Source organism: Melanerpes formicivorus, unplaced genomic scaffold (assembly GCF_026170545.1).
Source record: "Melanerpes formicivorus ecotype bairdi unplaced genomic scaffold, bMelFor1.0.p_v2 SCAF_20, whole genome shotgun sequence".
Taxonomy (NCBI): domain Eukaryota; kingdom Metazoa; phylum Chordata; class Aves; order Piciformes; family Picidae; genus Melanerpes; species Melanerpes formicivorus.
Genome location: NW_027142372.1, coordinates 1,284,253 through 1,307,810, shown reverse-complemented (window position 1 = coordinate 1,307,810; position 23,558 = coordinate 1,284,253). Strand labels below are relative to the sequence as shown.

General features: G+C 41.3%; 2 protein-coding genes across 2 annotated transcripts in view; both read left to right on the top strand.

The window, feature by feature from the left end:
- Positions 1–13,164, top strand: part of LPCAT2 (lysophosphatidylcholine acyltransferase 2) — a 32,880-nt gene extending 19,716 nt beyond the window's left edge. Inside the window, exons 10-14 of the mRNA XM_068150498.1 lie at positions 284–409; positions 1,628–1,781; positions 9,318–9,416; positions 11,166–11,307; positions 11,582–13,164. Of these exons, the coding sequence (XP_068006599.1) occupies positions 284–409; positions 1,628–1,781; positions 9,318–9,416; positions 11,166–11,307; positions 11,582–11,829 (769 nt within the window). The 3' untranslated portion in view covers positions 11,830–13,164. The remainder of the gene's footprint in view (positions 1–283; positions 410–1,627; positions 1,782–9,317; positions 9,417–11,165; positions 11,308–11,581) is intronic.
- On the top strand, positions 3,192–5,361 carry CAPNS2 (calpain small subunit 2). Its single transcript, XM_068150499.1, has one exon. The coding sequence runs from the start codon at positions 3,272–3,274 to the stop codon at positions 4,016–4,018; it is 747 nt and encodes a 248-aa protein (XP_068006600.1). The 5' UTR covers positions 3,192–3,271; the 3' UTR covers positions 4,019–5,361.
- Positions 13,165–23,558: the final 10,394 nt, after the last annotated feature.

The following is a 23,558-nucleotide window of genomic DNA, read 5'->3' as shown; positions in this document are numbered from 1 at the left end:
GTTTCACTGCATAGCTTCACAAAATGGTACAGAAGGATCCTTTATTATTTCATCTTCCCCAGTTCTTCTTGAGTAAAAAGGAATGCAGTGATACTAAAATTATCACAGCTGAAAGAGGCAAGGCTTTCTTTTTAAATACATCACATCTAGACACTAGAGATTGTTCAAATTGGTACCGTATCGTAACTTCCCACCAGAGAAGTTCCCACAGAAAGCAAACAGTCAACTGAAAGTAATTTTAATCTAAGAACTTGATTTTTCTTTTTAATTCATTTTGTTTCAGTGCTTTGAATGTGCCAGTCACTGATCACACTTTCGAAGACTGCAGACTGATGATTACAGCTGGACAGCTGACTTTACCCATGGAAGCTGGGCTGGTGGAGTTCACCAAAATTAGCAAGAAACTCAAGTAAGAAAGTTTAACTGTTGGCTACTGTAATTACTACATTCCTGCAGATGTTCATGGCCATCTACAAAAGGATAAATGACCTGACAATTGACTTGGCCATGCATAACACACTGTATTTATGGATCCAATTACATACATAAACTACATGGAAATCAGAGATGAGAAGAATCCCAGTTTGAACTAATCCCAAGTAATTCTGGGGGGCAGCGTTACAAGAAGAAAAATGCAAGATGATTACTCTCTGGTTAATGAATCCTGGGTAATGTCTGACAAAGTCAGAGACTCAAACTTTTGCAATAGCTTGAATAATAGAGATGCAGCAAAAGTTCAGCGTACATCAAAGGTGCCTTCTAGGTGACGTTTAGCATGATTTGGGTGAAGAGTAACACAGCAATAGATGTTTAGCATCTACTCACAGTTTGGCTCTGGGTATTAACTTTAATACTAAAACTGTTGTTAATTAGGAAAAGGGCCTCACTCAGGCACCCAGGCATTCAAAATATCTTTTGAAGTTGGGTATTTATGTTATTTTAACCTTGCTTCATCAGTCTGAGCCAAAACAAGGCCATCTTATCTTCATAACACTCCCTCCTTCAGCTCTTTGGCAGGACAGCTTCACAGGGCTTCACTGAACACAAACACCTGCTGATTGCAAATGACCTTGGTCCCAAAACTACTAAATCAACTTGCCTTCCTGTCCCATAATAAGCTAGGCAGTTATCCCACTCCTGGGAATCCTAGTTATTCTTACTGAGGTGCAGTGGTGTGTGTTGCAGAGAGAGCAGTTTTCAGGCTGTAGCAATACTAGTGTTTGGGTGGAGAGTCAGCTAACAGCACTGAGATCTATTCCCTTCTGTTTAGGAAATACTCACCCCGGAGCACAATGCAGCAAAATAATGCTGCACCTAAATTTATGGCAATGGAAAACTCTCTGCAAGACTAGCCTAGTAACTGCACAGATGATTCTAGGTTTGGGAAGTGACTCTAAGGAAATCTGATATATCCAAACATAGTACTGCCTGCTTTTAATATTAATAACTGTCATTAATTGCTGATTTCATATAAAATATCAGGTTGGGAGTGCAGCATTTCTAATGCTGTACACACAGGCTCTGTTTGGCAGTTTTTTTGTCTGAACATTGTAATAACTCCTACTGAAATTCCATCTGTCCAAGATCTGCTGTTTACAAATACCTCCTCCCTCTCTTCTTCACATAGCCTAAAATGGAACCATGTCAGAGAGCAGCTGGATACCTTTGCTGCTATTGCAAGTGCATCCAAAGGGGGGAGAATCGGAATTGAGGAGTTTGCAGAGTACTTGAAGCTGCCTATTTCCGATGTCCTTAAAGAGCTGTTTCTGCTCTTTGACAGGGTGAGTAGTTACTAAGTGACTTGTTGATCAAGTTTTGTTAAAAATCACATCCCAAGAGGGTATTTAATTTGTTGTGTCCATCTTAGTAAATGCTTCTTGGTTAGTAACTCCTGCAGGCAAGATAGTTTCTATAGAAAATGTTTGGTCAGTTTGTAGCTTGTGAGATGGCAGCCATTTCTTGGGCCAAGCTGCTGCACCACCATCAAATGATAATCTTCATGCTGGCATTGGCTGAGTATTTCTTTCTGCCTACACCACATTATAAGCTTATACACACCTTGACAGCTTAATTAACTGATGAAGTTGTAATTAGGTAATTTAAGGCAGACTGAAGCTGACTACTGTGTATGTTCTTGCTGTGTTTGTGAAAGGTGCTATTAGACATTGCAAGGACTCCTCTTGCCTACCTCCAGCCATAAAGGAGGCTGCGTGTTAATCTCACTAATTAGGCTTTCCCCCATAGTCAATGGTGATCTCCCTTATTTCCTGCTTCTCTGAAGAAGAGAAAAATTTCCTTCTGATGTGCCACTTTGACTATACCAGAAGCATCAGTGATTACAGCATAGCATAGAATTCATCTGACTTCTAGGCACCAGTATGTGCTACAAGCAGCACATTGTACTGGAAGAGCTTCTGGACTTTGTCACGGGAGCTCTCCCAACTCAGCATCATTCTTCCTGACCAAAAGTTAGCTTTAGCAGTACACCTGTCCTTGGGAGTATACTGCACTGTATAATGTTGATTATCTGGAAAAATCCCGAAACAGCTTTAAAAGGATTTTACAAGCTCTAAAATAGAGAAGGCTCAAGTGTATCTCCTTAATTGCTGTCTGCACTGAAGCTCCAGCAGAGCTAGGTACTCATCCTTTCTTCATTCTTGCCTCCCCACCTTGAGGCATTGGCTCCTGTGAACATCTAGTAAGAGTCTTGAAGCACAGAACGTATGGCAGTATTGTGTGGCAACTAGAATAATTAAGGCAATGAAGACTCCTTTCACTTTTCCTTATCTGGCACAACAGTGCCAGTGACCAGAATTAGCAATGTAATGCTTAGTTCACTAAAAAGTTGAAAGCATAAAAGAGTGCAAGAACAGGCAAGGCTCTAGTAAGCTTTTGGTGTCTTTATCTCTGAGGAACAGTCACACTGATGTGGCAGAGCTGTTTTCACATTGCTTCTGTTAGGAGCAGAGGTATTTTGAGGCTTCTGCTCTGTGGCTTTCAGCCTCATTATCATTGGGGTATTTTTCTAAAATAATTCCTCAAATCACATAAAGCCAACTGCACAGAGAAGAGAAAGAGAAAGAGGCATGTTTACAACTGACAGAAACTACTGACGCCTGAGAACTGTGGCAGCTGCAGACATGCACAGACAGGTAAGGTCTGAGCAGGCGGAACAATCCTGTTTTGCCCACACCCAGCTCAGACACAACACAGCTCCCCAGAGTTACAGAAGTGCTGGATCTCTGCATAACTCCCTTCACAAACCTTCACCATGTTCCTCGCTAAAGCTTTGCTGAGTGGAGCAACTGGTAGTAGTCGTGGAGCGAACCTTGCACGTGGCCTTGGAGGTCTCCTAACAGGAGGTGGACATGGAGGTAATATTGGAGGACTTGTTGGAGGTCTTGTCAATCTGATAAGTGAAGCAGCAGCTCAGTATAACCCACAGCCACCTCCACCTCCTCGCAACCATTTCACAAATGTGGAAGCTTATGAGAGCGAAGAAATCAAACAGTTTCGTCGATGTTTTGCTCAGCTGGCTGGAGATGATATGGAAGTGTCTGCTGCAGAGCTCAGGGACATTCTTAACAAAGTCATTTCCAAACATCAAGACTTGAAGACAGATGGCTTCAGCTTAGACACATGCCGTAGCATGGTAGCTGTCATGGACAGTGATACAAGTGGCAAGCTGGGCTTTGAAGAGTTCAAGTACCTGTGGAACAACATCAAGAAGTGGCAGTGTGTATACAAGCAGTATGATGCCCATCAGTCAGGCACTGTTGGGAGAGCTCAGCTGCCGAGCGCCTTGAAGGCTGCAGGGTTCCATCTGAATGAGCAGCTCTGCCAGGTAATTGTGCGCAGATACGCCAATGAAGACGGGAGCATGGATTTTAACAGCTTCATCAGCTGCCTGGTACGACTGGACAGCATGTTCCGGGCTTTCAAGTCCTTGGATCGAGATGGAAGTGGACAGATCAAAATGACCATGGAAGACTGGCTGCAGCTGACCATGTATTCATGAAGGCACAGCAGAGAAGAATAAGCTTCATCTGGAGGATATATATGGAAGACAATCCTGTACTACAGAACTGTAGTATTTTCCTTATTCTAGGGCAAATGTAGCTAGCAGTAGATAGCCCAGCTTGAAAGTGTAGTGATTCCTCTTGTGCATGCATTAATCTTTTTTGTGAAGGGTTTGTGTCAGTTGGACAGCTGCATGTGTTGTAGAAAACTATCTCTAGACCCTGAAGTGAGGGAATATGTTGCAGGTTCAAAGCTTAGTTATTTCTTCATGTAAAGTGACTAATACGTGAGTATAACTAGGATATAAAAAAACTCCTAAGTTTGGTGTTGATGTTACTGTTCAGATTTGTCAGCACTTGCTAAGCAGGAATAAAACTCCCTTTGCCTGAAGGCAGTTGCTAGTAAAGAGAGTCGTGCAGTTATTTCTAACAAGGGGAAAAAGATGAGAGTTGCAATAACTGAAATGAACAATTAATTTACATAACCCTATTTCATTTCCTCACTGCTTCTGCTTTTTCATGCTTGTCTGCTGAAGCAGAACCTGAGTAGTATTGTCAGGTCTACCTGCTGGCCAGGTAGACTTATATAAGGCTACTTCTACAACCTTTTCCTCCTTTGTACAATTCTATTAAGCAGTTTTTTTCTGTCTTTCCTTCTACCCTTACCATAGCTATAATGACAGCAACTTAAAATACTACATTTATATTTAGAGATGCCTGCTGTAATAATGCTGTCACATAGCAGCCAGCCAGCCAAAATCAACCTTTGGCTATCCCAGGTAAATTTTATCAGGGTGCAAGATCATGCTCAAGCTAGCGGGAACTTAGGGCATTGTGAGGTGTCAACTTTCGAGTAAAAGGGCAAGGAGTAACATAAACTGTCAAAGAAACATTTCTTTGCATGAAGGATTACATATAGTTGATGAAAACAGCTCTTGAACCGCAACATAGCAAGGTGATTTCTCATCAGGGCTCTGCTACTTTAGAAGAAAACTGGCTAGGGTGTGTGCTAGCTGCCTGGAATGTGAGAGGATGAGTTGAGGAGGGAAATCTTCCACTACAGGCTGTCTCCTGATGTTAACAGTTCAGGTGCCCCTCCCAAGGGAGACATCAGTGACTAATTGAAAAATACCACACAAGACCTACAGGGCATCTGAATGCTAATAGTGTACTCTGGGTTGGGTTTATTGCTAAAGTTCCCTCACTTTGATTTCTAAATCTTGTAGTTAGCATTTGGCAAACAGTGTTTTCCAAGCTGATGAAATCTCCTCCCTGGTATACTTGCAGAAGCCTTTTACTTGCAGCTTAGGGGAAAAAATAAACCTTACAGCATCTGCCCAGGCTTTTTTTCCCTTTTGTACTTTATTTAATACTAAGCTGGGTCACAGAATCAGTAAAAAGTTCCTTCCTAATGGCATTCACACTCCTCCCAGTTCTTCACTGGAAACACACAGTTACCCATCCACAGTGACCTTTGTCACAGAAAACTGAGCACAAGGGACAGTGTGACACCTCCAGGTGACCACTATCCTACCATGTTTGTTTCAGAATTTCTCTTTCTGAGATGTTAGAACTTGCATGTATCAACAGGTGGTGGAAAATCTGGAGTTACAGCAATAGCCTCTTACATGATGAGCCTGGATATTAACACAAGGGGTGCATCTGCAGTTCCTCCCCAAATGGCCCAGTCGTGGCTTCCCTGTAGCGGCCCTACAAGTGATTCAGGGTTTACTTAGCTACACACGAACGACTGGTGCACACACACACACACACACACTTGGGTTTTACCATTACTTTGAGTAGTGAGAAAAAAACTTTTGAGGCAGTAGTATTTGAAACTTTATTGACTGCACCTGTTTTGCAGCCTTTGTACAATTCTAAATAGGGACTGCTTATGACAATGGAAATTTTCTTGTGGCCCAAAGTGTAAGACTGACTGTATTATATGAAATAAAAACCAACAACAAAACCCTAGTTACCATAGCAATAGTAGTAAAACTATAGCAAAAACAGTAGCAGAAAACTAGTTTCCATAAATAAAACAAGGGTTGTTGAGGTTTATATTATTTTATAAATAAAAGTATCTAAATGTTGATGTTGTACTGGAAAGACTGCTGCAAGTGCTTCTTTGCAGTTGTGCTACACAGGCACTGAAGGTTTTCCTGCATTTTGAGTTTAACTCCCATCTCTTTTTCCAGGCAACAGCACTGTCATTTTCCCTTAACCAAAATGCCAGAGCATTTGGAAGTTATCCAGCATCCTAGGGTTTATTAGAGCCAGTTACAACATGATCTTGCAAGTACATCTTCCTACTCAAATGGCTGGAGTCGTGTGTTTCAGATTGCACTTGGTTTTGTTTACTAGGTTTCTGCACTTCTAATGAGAGTACCATGATCCTTATTAGCTCTTGTCATTGTATTATGCGCAGCCACAGCTGTGTTAATTTATTTCAAAGCTGTTTTTAATGAGACTATTTTAAAGTTTACTTTCGAATTCTTTTCCTGTGATACAGGTTCTCAACTTTAGAAGTAAATTTTAAATTCTAATCATATCAAACAATCCTTTGCTAAGAACAGTCTATAAAGCAGTCCAAAATAATATTCCATGGAACTCTGAACAATTATCTGCACTCCTGCTTCAGTTGTTCAGAGTTTAGGTTTATAATGATACCTTTATCTCTGTTATGAGAATTATGATGTAGCCAAAATACTTAAAGTCAATCTCTGCAGCACAGTCAGAGCAGAGATGAGATTTGTAAATACAACAGCATTTGTGAGAGTAACTTGTCCTTTCTGGAATGGGCTGCCCAGGGAGGTGGTGGAGTGACCATCCCTGGAGGTGTTCAAGAGGGGATTGGACGTGGCACTTGGTGACATGGTCTAGTCATGAGGTCTGTGGTGACAGGTTGGACTCAATGATCTTTGAGGTCTCTTCCAACCCTAGTGATACTATGATACTGTAATAATTAAAAACTGGCAAGTTATAGTCCTTTAATGCATGTGGAAGTAACTTAAAGACTTAAGCTAGCTGAAGAGTTTCCCTAAAATTCACAGGTTTTTAAAATACAAGATGTTCAAAGGTTGTGTGTCTTCAAAAGAGATTGGTTAAGACCATCAATATGAAGAAAAGAAGTTATCTGTGCAGATAGTCCTGAACTGGATTTGAAGCCTAAAAACCCTTTTATCCTAGCAGTTTTAAATCCTGTCAAATCTATAGCTTAGTAAAGAAAAGTTAGTACTGACCATGCTATTACACATTACTTTGTTAATCAGTGAGGCTGATGGAGAAATGGAACAGGCTGCCCAGAGAAGCTATGGACTCTCCTCTGGACACACTCAAAAGCTGCCTGGATCCATTCCTGAGCAGACTACCCTAGGTGATCCTACTTTGGCAGGGGGGTTGGACCAAATCATCTCTGGAGGTCCCTGCCAACCTCTAATGTACTGTGAAACTGTAATATTAAAACCTAAATTCAATAAGAGAAATCCCATTTTCATAGAACCCAAGATTTTCAGAGTGCTCTGTAGAGCAGCTTTAGCATATGCAAGCTCCATATCCCACTATTCCCCAGCAGGAGACTGAGAACAGAAAACTTAGAGCTGGTGTGCTCAAGTAGGCAGAAGTTGGTAGGAGAGCCAGAAACAGAATCTAGATCTGGTTATTCACTCCAGATTTACCCAGGAGACCATACCTCTCTCACATGGCTGAGTAAGTTTTGTGCAGCTCTCAGATCAGAAATGCTGTGTCCAGCAGGAGTCGGGAGGTGATTGTCCCCTTATACTAAGCTCTGCTGAGGCCACACCTTGAGTATTGTGTCCACTTTTGGACACCTCAATATAGGAGAGATGTTGAGGTGCTGGAGTGAGTGCAGAGGAGGGCAACAAAATGGTGAAGGCCCAGAGAACTGAGGGAGGTGGGGCTGTTTAGTTTGGAAAAGAAGAGGCTGAGGGGAGACCTCATTGCTCTCTACAACTACGTGAAAGGATGTTGTGAAGAGGCTGGTGCTGGTCTCTTCTCACAGGTAATTAGTGATAGAACAAGAAGGAATGGCTTGAAGCTACAACTAGACACTAGGAAAAAAATTTTCACAGAAAGAGTGGTCAGGCATTGGAATGTGCTGCCCAGGGAGGTGGTTGAGTCACCAACCCTGGATGCGTTTAAAGGTCATTTGGATGCGGTGCTTGGGGATACAGTTTAGAGGTGAATTTTGTAGAGTAGGTTTATCAGTTGGACTTGGTGATCCTGAGGGTCTTTTCCAACCTAAATGATTCTGTGATCTAGAGAGTCCACTTCTTAAAAATCTTCCCACTTACGTTTGCTTTAAACATGTTTGTGATGAATGCCCTTATTGTGAATGTTCCAAAACAGGAGCTACTAATCATCCCTACTATGCTTTCATTAACTACCATGTCCCATCACCTAATATTTATTATATGACCTTTCCTCAAATAGAATGTTTCCCAAAGCTCTCAAGAAACTTTCAGTGTGGTCACAGGAACACTGTTGACTGAAGCATGTATTTCAGCAGGAGTCTGCCCTTTTCCCTATCTGCATATACATAACATAGCTTACATAGAATTAATCACCGATCCCATCAAAGCAAGCTGCACATATTTTGTTGGTGTAGCTTTGTAGTTAACACAGATGGAAATGTTCCCTCAGAACTGGAATTATCAGAGAGGCTGTTACAATGAATTCATTGCACTTACAGCCTAAAAGGTAGGGCACCGTACTGGCTTCAAAACAGCATGTAGGGCAATGTGTTTGCTTCAAAGACAGGCTAAAGATATAGACCATGTGGATTTACTGCATCATCAGGCTGTGCTTTTGCTGGCATATATTTTATTGCTTAAAGTACCTGGGAAGAATTAACTCAAGGCAACAGTGTCACTGATGGCCTGTTTATTCTAAGATGTTGCCTTGGTCCCTGAACTTCAGCAAATGGCAGTGCTACATAAACTGTCACAGTTACCTTAAACACTTGTATTCCAGTTCTTGTTAGAAGCTTCTCAGAGGTCATGTGCCACAGAAAACCTTGTAAGCTGTTTTAAGTCTTTTTTGGTTGGGTGTTTGTAAGGTAGAAATTGATACCAAATTTCCAGCTATTGAAAATACTTATATTGCTACTTCAGTCCTAGTATTACAGGCATGAAATGAGCTGGTTCTCTGTTTTCCAAGAAGGAATACTTTTAGTACTGTAAACTCTCTTAGTGCATGTTGTGTAATTGTTTTGTACAACAGCTTTTGAAGTGATTTGCAACACTAACTATAACTCCTGCCATGTGCTTTTGGTAACAGAATGGAGATGGCACCATTGACTTCAGGGAATATGTCATTGGTTTGTCTATTCTTTGTAACCCAGCCAACACAGAAGAGACTATTCAGATGGCATTTAAGGTAAGTTCAATTTAGTGTAAATCTAAAAACCTGACAAACAAAGACTGACTGTAAATCTGTTAGCTTTCAAATCATAAGTTTATAGCTTCAATCTGTTATGCAAATGTGAAATATACTCTTAAATCAATTGACATTTAGAAAGTGAAGGGGAGGGGGAAAATTGCAGGCATCAGCTTCACAGATAATGGTTTCTAAAGCCATGTGAAGGCACTAATGAATATGTAACTTGGCAGGCTAACTCCAACAAAGATTCAGCAGCACTTGCAGGTTTTTTGCCTGAGGTTTTTCCTGCAGTGATTCTTCAATGTCATAAGTAGACAATAGATGGAGCAATATCCCCTTGTAGGTCAAGCACTCAATAGGAGGAGGGGGGTCAGAAATCAAGAAAGGCTAGTCAGGACTGGCTACATCTAAGATCTTATATAGGCTTTTATTAGGGTGTCCTGCTAGTACATTCAAGGGAACAGGAGCTCCTTTCAGGTCTCAGGCACAGGCAGGCAATATGTGACCAAGGATGCCCAGGTAGTGAGTCCTAAATAGGAAAATGCTCAGGTGATCTTTGATATCAATTCAGTTATTTTAGCCACTAATCTGTGCTTATGAACCACACTCTTCAGTATCTTAAGAGTTGCTCTGATTATAACATTAGCAATTTGTTTTAATTCCCAGCTTCCACAGGAAATTACTTGTTCACCTGGTAAAAGTTTGTTTCAGTCTGAAATGCAACTATTGTTTTCCTTTTGCTATGTGCTTTTATGCCACTGAATGTATTTTTGCAAGTTTGTCTGTAGCAAGTAATTCAGAATTACAGCCAGCCAGGCAGGGTACATCTCAAGGGGTTGACTCAGAGCAAATGCTGTCACTGCACTGACAGGATGATCAAGGTATATCTATGGCCTGCATTTTAGTAATCAAAATTCCTTGTTAATTCCAGTAATTCTTTAGTGGGTGACAAATCACTTGTACTAAAATTTAGGATGAGGCCTTGTGCAGCCAAGTCTATCATAGTAGTATCATATTATCATTCAGGGTTGGAAGGGACCACAAGGATCATCTAGTTCCAACCCCCCTGCCATGGGCAGGGACACCCCACACTAGATCAGGCTGGACAGAGCCTCGTCCAGCCTGGGCTTAAACACCTCCAGGGACAGCACCCCAACCACCTCCCTGGACAACCCATTCCAGGGCTTCACCACTCTCATGGGGAAGAACTTCCTCCTCACATCCAGCCTGAATCTCCCCACCTCCAGCTTCATTCCATTACCCCTTACCCCTAGTCCTATCACTACCTGAGATCCTGAGAAGTCCCTCCCCTGCCTTCTTGTAGGCCCCCTTCAGATACTGGAAGGCCACAATTAGGTCACCTCAGAGCCTTCTCTTCTCCAGACTGAACAGCCCCAACTCCTTCAGTCTGTCCTCATAGGAGAGGTGCTCCAGCCCTCTGATCATCCTTGTGGCCCTTCTCTGGACACGTTCCAGCACATCCATATCCCTCTTGTAATAGGGGCTCCAGACTAGTTGAGAGGTCTCAGTCTAGTTGAGAGGTGTCCCCACCCATGGCAGGGGGGTTGGACTAGATGATCTCGTAAGATCCCTTCCAACCTAAGCCGTTCTGTGATTCTTCAAATCCCAAACACTGATTGCAGATCACCTCTTGAATGCTAACACCTAACAGTGGTGGATAATGTGCACAGAAAGTTCACAGGTGAACTGCTGCTGAAGTACTTCAACCTGTAATGTCTTTTCCAGCTCTTTGACATGGATGAGGATGGCACTATAACAGAAGATGAGTTTGCTTCTATCATTCAGTCAGCTCTAGGGGTGCCTGAGCTTGATGTTTCTGTGCTCTTTAAAGAAATAGATGCAGATAAGACTGGGAAGCTGTCCTATGGTAAGTTACATCCTTCTGTGACAAAGAATACTCTGATAGTCACATTGACAGCGAGTTTCCTGCCTTTTTTTCTCCCTGAAATTATCTGGTGCTTCTAACATTCTGTGTTTCTAGAGAACACAGTTGAAGCACAGACCTTGATATTTTGGTGATGTGCCTGAAACGCTTCAGAGGACAGTAACTGGAGATTATCTTCAGGAAAAAATGAGCAGGCACTGAAACTTTCTTTGATTCTGTTGCTGCACTATAGTTATCTGTATTATGTATTTTTCAGATGAATTCAAGAACTTTGCACTCAAGCATCCAGAATATGCCAAGTTATTTACTACATACCTAGAGCTACAGAGATACCAGTCAGATATGTTGGAGGAGGATGGCACAGAGTCACCTGAAGTCAAACACAGTCCAGTTAGAAGGAGTACAGTTGCAGGCTCAGAAACAACACCGATTGCAAGAAACAAAGTCTGTTCTGAAGGCAGTGAAGAGGATAACTCAAGTACCTCTGACAAAAAGGATGACTGAGAAGGATTAAAGAATTCAGCTCTTGAATCCTACAGGATTCCTTCCCCCCTTCCCCCTAGTTATTAATAAGCACAATTGATAAAAAAAAATCCTGTCAGAAGGATTTATTCCTGTTTGAGTGTAAGGGAAAAAACACAGTAACTATTGGGTGTCAGTATCACAGCACTGGGAATGTTGTTCACTATCTTCCAACTTCATGCTTCCACAGAAGCAACAGGTGTGCTAAGAGGGGTAAGAGGCTCCAACACTGCAGTGACCTCTCAGAGTGGAGATTGAGGAGTCTACTTGTGTAAAACCAAATGGAATTTTTGGTGCTGCTCAATTCCTCTATATTCCCAATGTGTCTAAAAGGAAAAGAGTGATGCCAGAGTGTTTTCATTTGCAGTATCCCTAGGGCAGCCTTTCTCAAGTTTCTGAGCCACAAACGAGTTACAAGAAGCTGAAAGCTGAAGCTGATGTTTGCTTTTAGCTGTCCCTAGATTTCCCTTAACTACTTATGCACTGTAAAGCCTAAGCTTCTGAACAAGATGTCCTGATTCACTGATGTTAACAGCAACAGCTTTAAGCTTAGAGGCTAGTTAGAGATGGAAATGGCTGCACTTCTAACAGCAAAAACCTAATTGGAAGTCCAAGACAGCAGCTCATTATCTACAAGAAATGGAAACAATAAGACCCAAGAATTAATGCACTATTTCAAAATAAACTGAATGCTGTTTACAGTAACAACTGCAGGAGGAACATTTCAAACTTCAGCATATTTTTATTCTAGTAATTATCAACAGAGGAACGTGACCTTACTCTGCAAAACTTAAGAGGCAAATATGCTGCCAAGCCATAGGTCCAGTAGCTAGTATCTACTCTAAAGTTGTCTCCTAGAAACCATGTGTGCATTACTGTGCCATTACTCAATGTGTTCTTAGGGTTTGATTCAAAACCAAGCTCTTTCTAGTCAATGATTTGAGTATGTTTTGCCTCAGTCCCCTCTAGTGCACTGGAAGTTGGGCTTTTAGCTTTCTCCGTCCTTCATCTGAATGCACTTTATACATTATTTAACATACACTGATACTGATGCAAATACTTCAGAAAAAATACTTGGAAGGGGTAGAGTGGCAGGGTATTTTCAGTTTAAGACTGAGATAAGCAAAGTCTAGAATGTCTAATACCAAAAAGAACCTGTCTTCCACAGATTTTCATGTGTGAAATGGTAACCCCTACCTCCAAGTTGTTGCTTGCATCATCCAGCTGCAAGCCCATTGCCATATTTAACCTTTCTGTGTTTATAACTGTGCCTATCTTGATGTTTCATGTGCTTAAAATAAATCTATATTTTTAAAAGACTTGACCATCTAAATCTTTGTAGTACAGCAGGAAGGGAATTCAGTCTACCTTAATGGACTGGGAGGATTTCTGGGATATTCCTCATCATGTTTTACCTTGATAAACACAATGCAACCTGAAACTGGCACACTTAGTTCTGAGTGTAGAACTTTTCTTTAGGGTAAGGCTATAAAATTTGGACAGGGCTGATGCTCTTCCAAAGAGTTACTTCTGTTGATGGCCTCAGCAAGAGGGGCTGATATAAGGATTTGCAGGTACATGGAGAGATACCTGTGTTTTCTGATGGAAAAAAAGGCATCACTATTTATAGGTAAAGTGAACGATCCCAACAACTGTTGAGAAGTAACAATCATGAGTTTGTATGGTATAAACATTAAAATAGAGTTTTCTTTCAAGGAGAAGTAGGTATTACCCTAACCTGGCTGGACAGTTGGCTGTGTTAATTCCCTGGCAAGGACACTTTACCTACATTAACCTAAGTCCTTCACTTTTCAACCAGCAGTAATCTTTTCAAAGATAACTTCTAATTCAACCAGCAATTAAAAGATGGGTGGACAAAGATGACAAGGACAACCACTTCAAGGTGTCCTGAAATGCCAAGGGTACTTTATGCATGCTCTTGTTGAATCCAGCCATATCCAACAACTGTGGCACTTCACTGCCCCAGAGTGTAGCATACTTAGAACTAGTGGCTTCATAAAAACATGCAAGTCACACAAGCACTTTGCAGCTGAATAATAAAATACTGTGTATACAAATCTACATATCCCAATAGTGTAAGGAGGAAAGGCCACAAGTGTGGTATGTAGCAGTGATTTCAGCTACACTCTAAAAAGAAATCAGCTAAATGGTAGAGACACTAACTCAATATACACACATCTGCTTGATGTGCGGGAAGGGAATACATTAATTTCTAGGCATCATTGTGCCTCAGGGAGCTTTTAAAAGGACCAAACTAAAAGCAGTCTGCAATAAACATGCATTACATTAAGTGGCCAGGCAGGAACTAAACAGAAGGAGAAGGTTAAAAATATGAAACAGAAAATGGATTTCAGTCACCTTTCTCCCTGAGTCTTCCTGAGGTGTCAGTTCTTACGGATTATTTTGAGCCCTGCACAGTAGAGCTAGTAGAAAGATATCCTGTGTTACTCTAGGAAACATTTATTTAATCAGTACCTCTCTGTCATGCTGTAACATGGATTTGATAATAAGTCCTTCACAGATACCAAAACAAGGCACACTAATGTATATAGAAACTCCAGTAGTCTTAAGGGTGAGAATCAGACAAGGACAAGTTAATTACAAGAGGAAAGCCCACCTAATTCTCAAGAACAGGGTCCCACACGGTGCTGTTTTTCAGGTTTCCTGGTAACTCTACACGTTTTAAGAATAAACCTCATTTACGTCATTTTAAAGCTAGACTCCTGTTTCTGAACACATGAAAGGCAACAGTGGGTCACTCAGGAAAGCTGGCCTTCCTCATTCACCCTGGAACACAGAAGATACTAATAAAGAAAATCTTGATCAATTTGTTTAAGGAAGGTAAATTCAACAGGGTCTACACTGGCCACACCAGGGGAAAGATCCTCTGATCCAAGAAAACTAAAACTGTATTTGTACTTCCTTTGCTGTATCAGAGGCACTGCCTAAATAAATACAGAGATAGAGGTAAGACCTTCAGTTTTCACATCAGAACATAATGCTATAAGATCTGGTCCCTTAACTATGAAAATCACGTAACTCCTGTCTGGATCCTGTCCATTAGTAGAACTGTAAGGACAGTTACACTGATGGAAAGCATCTGAAAATGGTTCTTCTGTTTTCACAGTCAATCGAAGCGGTACCAAAGCAGACAGTGGCTGCTGCTTCTGAGTACCTGTGCTTATCTACATAAGAGTAAGTTAGGTGTAAAACTGTATTTCAACAATGTTCCTGTAGGTGTTGACTTGTCATCATCTTGCTCCATACCATGGGGAGTAAAAGAGTTCTCTAATGGTTTTCAAGGGAAGTTTTGCAGGATACCTGTGTGCTCTACATGTTCAGCCCCCCTCAGAAACCCAGCAGAACTAAGAACCATAGGAGTCCAAAGAAGGTTGTGTTGCACAAAAGGCCCAATGACCACTCTAAGGACTGCTGCACAGAATAAGGGCTGCTTGGCCATGTTTGTCCTCTACTTAGAAATTCCCATCTGAAACAAAGTGTTCCTTGGGAATCAGGCATCTGAGAAATAATTCTCAAGATGTTTTTTCTATGGTGGTCAGCACAACAGGGCCTTATTTCTGTGTAATTCCTCAGGCACTATGGCAGTGTAAATAAATACACCATTCTGCCTGAGCAGGCTTGGTAGTGCTCGCATAGGTGCCAAGAGCTATGCAGAATGCATGGATGTGGAAAATCAGAGCTTGAAGCTTAGAAACTAAATGCAAAAACTATCAGTACATGCACAAGCACATCCAGACTCCTCTGTGGACAGTCTGCCTGGGAACTGTTTGACCACAGCCTTTAAGCAAAGCAGCCTGAGACTTCACACTGAGAATTACATAGCTCTAACTTTGAGAAAGCCACAGTAAAAGTTGTAATCAATTGTTATCAAGGTGTGGGAAGTTGCAGTTACACTCTGTCTGACCTGACAGGGAGGCCAGACTGTTCAGAGTGGCCTTTAGTTCCATTTTTCCTGTCAGTTTTGCATCCCTTGGAACAGCTTGGCTTTTTTCCTCTCCTTTGTCCCTCCATGTTCCTGCCCAAAATGCAGCCACTGTCATCAAAAACCATATTCTGCAATAACTGAAGTTTAAAAACTGTAGGAACAAAGCCTAAAAATAACTGAACTGGGTGAGATTCAGGAAGTATTTATGCAGCATTCAGGTAACTGCTTTTACTGGCCTGCAGTAAAAGCAAACTTGTCAAAGGTTGCAAGGGATTGTAATGACATTTAATTAATTAATTTTCACCCTTTACTCAATAAAATAACATTTAGTAGACTGACTAGCAGAAGGGAGACGTTTGTCAGCAGTGCTTAAGTTGGTAGACTCTCTGTTACTATACATAGCCAGAGAGGCAGAAAGTAAACACCTTATAGGATTAGCAGCTATGTTCATAGCTGAGATGAAATTTGGACATTTCATTAGTATAAGATTGATTCTGACATTTCATAAAGCCAAAACGCAAACAAAAAAATGTGTCTGATATGAATACAGTATGCAGCACCTACTCAGATAAAGTTCAAGCAGCACAGCAGGTTTAGTGCCATGACAAAGGAAATACAGAAGGTTCATTTAAGGACCCAACTTCTGATAAGCACTTATGTGTACGCTTAATCCTGTCGGCATCAACCAGACACTTTGTGCTTATTAAAAGTACACAATACTACTAATAATTGGAGTAATGGGAAAATTCCATAGCTAGTTACTGTTAATGGTGGTAAGAATGACACCAACCTCCCCACAGAAAACAGTATCACAGTGTGCTGGGTTGAGGCAGCCCCCACCCCACCACTGGCAAAAATAAACAACTCAGACAAAACGGATTGCAAAAGTGATGGAAAGTTTAAATAGAAGGCAGTGAATGTTTACAGAACAAGCTGAAAAGCGCAGCGACAAGGAAAGATCCCAAAACAAACCCAGAGACATCCCATCCCCACCTGAGGGTACACCCAAGACCCCCAGGGTTCCTTCTTTGCCCACCACCCCCCCACTGCTAGGCTAGTCTCAGCTGGCCAGGTCTGAGACTGCCCATCCCCCTGTGGCTTTGCGCCTAGCCAGGCCCAAAGCTAGGAGACATCTCCCCCAGTTATTGGCTGATGGAGGAGGAAGAAAAGGGGAAGTGCTAGACCCCACACTGGATCTTACAGTGGTGCAAAGAGTTGTGGTAAGTAATACCTAATTTCCTCTGTCCACCCCTCTGGGCTGGACTTCTGGACACAGGAAGTAAACACAGCAGGGGGCACCCAGCTCAAACTGCAACACACAGCTAATTCTATTTTCTAATTTTCTATTTATTGTGCCATCCTCTCAGCTCAAGATACTCTGTAACAGCCAGGGCTTGCCTGGTGAGACTTGCAAGACACATTACCTTAGTAAGGCACTAATAACTTGTCTGGTTTCCAAGCACCCTGCGCTGTAACAGGTTGAATGTAAATATATATCCCTCCTCCACCACCACATCATGATTATTCTACATTCTCATGCTATTTCATGCTTTAATGTACTGAAATGTAAATCAGTTCTAGTATTTATTTATTTAGTTTTACTTTTATTACACTATCTAGAAAATATTCAATTGATAAACTTCTTTTGTGTGTTAAGACAAGGTTTAGGAGATGCTCATCTTTAAAGCTACACCTGCATGCACATTGTTTTCTTCTAAACAGGGCACAGGTAAGAGCATGTTTCCCTAGTTCCTAGATGTCTCCTTCAGCATGTTATGTCTTGAGGTTATATAATGGCTGCATGACACTCAATTTAGTAGTGTCACAGTGCAATAACAGAAACCATTCAAACCAGCCATAGGTTTTATATAATGGAGATTGAGTAATTTGTATTTTCTAGGAATTGGGAGCAGAATTGAGGCATTTTTGAGAATGTTACTGACGGGTTGTTGTTGTTGTGAATTTGGTATAAACATTATCCAATAAACACGCAAAGTATCATTCCCTTTCTATAATCCCAGCAGACAGAATTTGTTTACAGAAGTGATAATTCATTAGATTAAACCTCATTAATGGCCTCCACAGAGGCAGACTGCACAGCCCTGACAATCTAATCCATCGCTGAACAATTTCTACTACTAGAGAAGTTCCTCTCAGGGTCTAACATGCACACTTCCTCAGCTAAGTCACCAGATCTGGTGTTCACCTTGCTCAAGGAGAAATGATTCATTTCTGTTTCTCTGCGGGGTAACTATTTCCATCTGTACACACCTACATCCAGAGCCTACCATCATGCCTGTTTCACTCCTGCATTTCCCACCCTACCTTTAAGACATAAAGCAAAATCTCTTGTTTGCTTTCTGTCCTCACTTTCTAGATGACTCGGTATTTTCATTTAGGTTCTCTAAAGACAGTACTTCAGCTTCAGCTCAGTAGATTAGGCAGCTTTCTTTCTGTAGTCTGCAGGCAGTACTCCTGCTCATACACATCTACCATAAAGCTTGGCTTTTCTAAAGCCACACAGCACTGCCCATTCACATACAGCTATGACTGATCTGTAAGTCCTAGGTCCTCTTCTAAAGAACTGCTCCTTAACCAGCTTCCCCTTCTGTCTCTTCCCACAACCGCATATTCCAGACTATTGCAGTATTTTAAGCTTCATCCTCACTGAACTGAAATGACCAGTTGATCAAGAACATTTTCATCAGCTCAAACTGTTGTTAATAAAAAAAAGCTTTATTCTAACAATTAAATAAAACAATTACTTCCTTTTTAGTAAGGACATTATCTTCCTAAAACTTCACTAAGCATCTGACAGTGCACTAGAAGAAAAGGACTACAAATTAGAGACACGATGAAAGCTTTGAGGCTGTAATTGTTCAAAAAGAATAATTTCCTTTTCAACAGTAAACATCAGCCTTGCAGACAAAGATAAGGCCAAGAGCACCATTAGATACACAAGCCTGTGTTGCTGCTCGTATCTCCTGATATCAAAGATTGCAGGAAAATTCAGAATGTTTTCTTAAAACGTAAAAAAGAAACGAACAGGAAAACGTGTAGGAGACTAGAAGGAGTCACAGCAGAAGTGCCAGCAGCTCTTAGGAAAGCTGTTTTCCTCAATGGCGGAAGACTTTGAAACAGGAGATAACCAGCCATGAACTACAGCAGCCATTCAAAGCAAAAATGACTTGAAGTGTTTAGATTTTGTAGGCGGGTCTTTTAAATGAAAGCATGCCAACATCCAGCATGGTATTTAATGACATCTCTTTGACAGCCTGTCTCTTGTAAGCAGAAAAGTATAGTGTCAATATACACTGGGGAGAGAGAAACAGCAGCATTTCCACCTGTGCAGCTTGAATGCTGGTCTGAACTATTATTAATCCAGAGCTACAGTAAACCTAAGGCAAATTGTGAAATAAATAGCAGCAGGAGCCATTCTTTCTATTTTTTCATTGTAGGTTTTGAAGGCAAAATTCTGTGCTTTTAATAGTGGAAACTTCTCTCTTAGAAGAAAAGAGAAACTTTCTCTTTGGCTGGATGAAGAAGCAGCAGCCCTTCAGACAAGGACAAGTAATAAGAGACACCTTTGACAAAACTCTCCACTGTACATTTATTTTATTACAATGGACTTTGCAACTCTAACAGAAGAAACAGCCATGGAACTAAGTGGTGCATAAAGCAAATAATAAGGATTTTTACCTTTCCTGGATATTTAGGAGTTTATAAATAGACAAGGGAAAAAAAAAAAAGGGCTACCCTGCCAGAAGTTACAGAGGAGGACACGAGCACAATAGAGATGGAAACACACAAGTTCTGACTTCTGATTAAGTGAATTATACATGTGTGCTTGTGGTGAGCACCCATGTAAGCAAGTGTGACATTCTTTGCTTTAACACACCCACTGATATTTTTTTCCAGCTACAAGAAAGTGAACTCAGCATCAGATGAGGAAAAGCCCAGATTAGACAGATTTGATCATTTATAGCACAATGGTATATTTAGACTCTTTTAGCATCTGTTTCTGTATCAAAGTACTTCCTATTTGCAGCTATACCTGACTTAATGGCTCTCACTAGGCATTTTCAGTGTTATCAAGCCTGATTCTTTCCACCATGAGTTGGTGCACACTAAAGTGCAGTTAACCAGGGGTAAGCAGAGTAAGCTCTGCCCTAGCAGACACTGGCCTGTCAGTGTCTGACCTTCTGGTGGAGTCAGTCAGTCTCAATTTACTCTTCTTCCAGCCTAATGTGAACAATTTCACAGTAGACAAAAAACCCCTCCCCTCCATCTAATCTCTTCTTATTTTCCCAAGTGGGAGTCCATCTAGCTTACATCAAAGAACTGGTCTCGTTAAGCCATTGTTTTATAGGTCTGCTAATATTTTTCCTGTCCATAATACAGAAGACACTGCTGATAGAAATATGTCAACAGGAAAACAAACAGGCAGCATTTGACATGCTATTAGTCCCAGTCTGGGTGGATAAATAAATCATAGATCAAATATTCACTAGGGGGAAAACACTGTTTATTTCCATGGGATTCATTACGCACACATCTCCCATACAGCACGGTGGCAAACACATCCCACAAAAGGATGTCACAATGTTCCCAAGAAAGGACTGTTGATGCGACGAGGACAATGTATTCCCTCCTTAGAAAGTGCTTCAGTCTCCGGGGAACATATAGAATAGAATCATGAAATGGAATTGTTTTAGCTGGAAAAGACCTCTGAGATTATCAAGTCTAACCTTCGGCCTAAGACCACCATGGCCATTAAACCATGTCCCAAAGTGCCATGTCCACACAACATGAAGCCAGCTGGGAGTGTTCTTGAGCTATACCACTGTGTAAGGCAGGGCAATTCATCAAGACTGAATCATTCCCAACCACTGGATGTTTCTCTGAAAATAGTCTGTGTTGTAAGTACATGAAGTATTTCACCCCTTTCTTTAAAATATTGAACTGCCACACTATTCTTGATGAGAAGTCCTACTACAGGAAGGCTGGGGAAGGACTTCTCAGGATCTCAGGTAGTGATAGGACTAGGGGGAATGGAATGAAGCTGAAGGTGGGGAGATTCAGGCTAGATGTGAGGAGGAGGTTCTTCACCATGAGAGTGGTGAAACCCTGGAATGGGTTGTCCAGGGAGGTGGTCGAGGCCCCGTCCCTGGGGGTGTTTAAGAGCAGGCTGGATGAGGCTCTGTCCAGCCTGATCTAGTGTGGGGTGTCCCTGCCCATGGCAGGGGGGTTGGAACTAGATGATCCTTGTGGTCCCTTCCAACCCTGAATGAAACTATGAAACTATGAAATACAATTTGGTAACAAGCATATCCATCAGAGTATCTCACCATCTTCTAAGTAAGAAAATACAAAACAACTTACTGACATTAAGTTTTTTTACCATCTCTTTACATTTCAGCTCACAATGCTCTGCACAATAAACAATCTGAATACAACAAAACTGAACCTGATGTATTTTGGTGATGCTTCCTAATTAAAACCATCAGTAAAGAAACCGCCTTGGCAATTGCTTCAGAGGCAGACTTAACTATAATAAAGCCAGGATGATAAGGTTAGCATCACTTCTCTCCTCTTGCAGTCAGGACACTCCAGGGAACAAAAACACATCTAGAAGTGAAGACTTCAGTTACTAGAAGTCTGTAGCTCATATCTTTAGTGATGAAGTGAACCATCAAACAAGAATTTTGGGTTAGAAGTTTGACATTAGTCAGATGCCTGTGACCCACTGGCGGCACCCACTTTCAGAGTGAGGGGAATAGCTTAAAAAAAAATCAAGAGCTTTTCAGAAGCAGTTACTTCAGAGGAAACACCTCAAATATGTAAAAATTACCTTCATTTCTACACAAATGCTGTGTGGAAGCACCTAGAGACAGAAGTTGTATTGTTTAAAGCTCAACAGTGCTCCTGTGCCTAAAGAACCATTTTCCAAAAGCTTAAAAAAGTTTAGAAGACCAAGGGCTGCTCAAGTACATTTTCAGTCTGTTTCCTCAGAAAATACATCCCAACCAAGCACAGGGTACAAAGTGGGTGTGACAGAGAAGAAAATCCCCACTGTAATTGTGAAAATAAGCTCTCTGGAGGACCTAAGCACTGGACTGGTCAAAAAGCTCAAGCCACTCTTCCCTCACTGCTTGCATAGCACCAACAAAGACTGAGGAGAAACCAGGCAGCATCCACAGTACTGGAAGAGCTCTCATCCTGGTAATCAGACAACTGCAACTAGAGACACGGCAGCGGCATAACACATTCGTTTTGGCTTACAGTAGTGAGCCAAGGTAATTTCCAGTCAACATTGCTATGGGGGTAACAGAAGGTGACTGCCACCCAGTGCAACAGACCACCATGTTCCCAAAAGCCTCATTGATGCATGAGGAAGCTCATCACATTCATACAGTGCAATGCCTGTTACTGGCATTGAGTCAACTCACACGGCAGGTCTGCGTGTGCCAGCTTTTCTCCAACAGCAGCTTCTAGTTGCTTCTCTCACTGATCAAGGCTGGAGGAGGGAACATTGCCATGGTGCCATATTTTGTTCTGGCCTCTTCTTTCTTATGAGCTTCTACTACAGCTAGTCAGTGTTCACCATTACACTTTGGTCTCTCATTAATTGATAAATGGTTCAAAATCTACTGCTGATTTTCTCTGAATCCACTCATCATGAGAGAGCAGCTAATCGATGGCTGTAATTGACCACATTCAGCCCTGCATTACGCTCCAGACTTTCTACAGCTTTAGCCTTACCTGCTCTAGATGGTTGCAACCACACTGTGTGTTTGCTTCTCCTTCTGTGAATAAAAAGACTTTAAATATTCCAAATTACCCCATAATGAGGGAATACAAACTATTAAACCACAGCTTTACAGGAGATAGTCGTGCTCTTCCAGGCAATATTAACACTACAATCAAGTTAACTTCAGTTGCATAACTGTTTCAATGAACGGCCGGAAATAGCAATCTGCATTTCATTTGTTCCTGCAGAATATAAACTGAATTTAGTTTTTTTAATTGCTGAAGCACTTCCCAAACGGGTGCTTATTGCTCCCAAATTTAGCCAGTGCTCAGTCTTAAGCCACAAAGTCATTTAGATCATATAAATTCTCCTTTACCTTCACTCCCTCCATTTCTGTTGCTTTTCTGTACAGAACACTAAACACTGGAAGTAACCCAGACACATCTGCATTTCAAATGACTACCCTTACTAAGTGGAGGCAGACAGACTGTATAGTCTCAATAAAAAATAAAAATAATTTTATAAAGTAATTAAAAACCCCAGCTGTATTCAAATCACAGCTGTACATCAAAGTACTGTGTGAAAACCAAAAAAGTCAATGAGTCAGAAATACAGCAAAGTCACATATAAAGTCAAACAAACAGAAGCACCCGACTGCCCCTTCCTTGAGCCTTACTAAACACGTTTATAGGAGAAGCAGAGCAGCAGAGGCTTTCTCAGGGACAGATGAAATGAGATCTTCTCACTCCAGAAACGTATCTCCCCCATCTGTTTGCTTTATAAATCATTAAACTATCCAGAATCTCAACTTCACCCCTCTAGAGAACTGTTAAGGGTATTGGGGTTTTTTTACATACTACAGGCAATGCTCACCATTAAAAATTAATGTGTGGGGTTTTCCTAAGAAACACCAATAAAGTCATACACCAACTATGTTATCAAGGTCATTCCATTTCTCAATTCAGTAAAGGATGCATTCCCAACAGGAGAGAA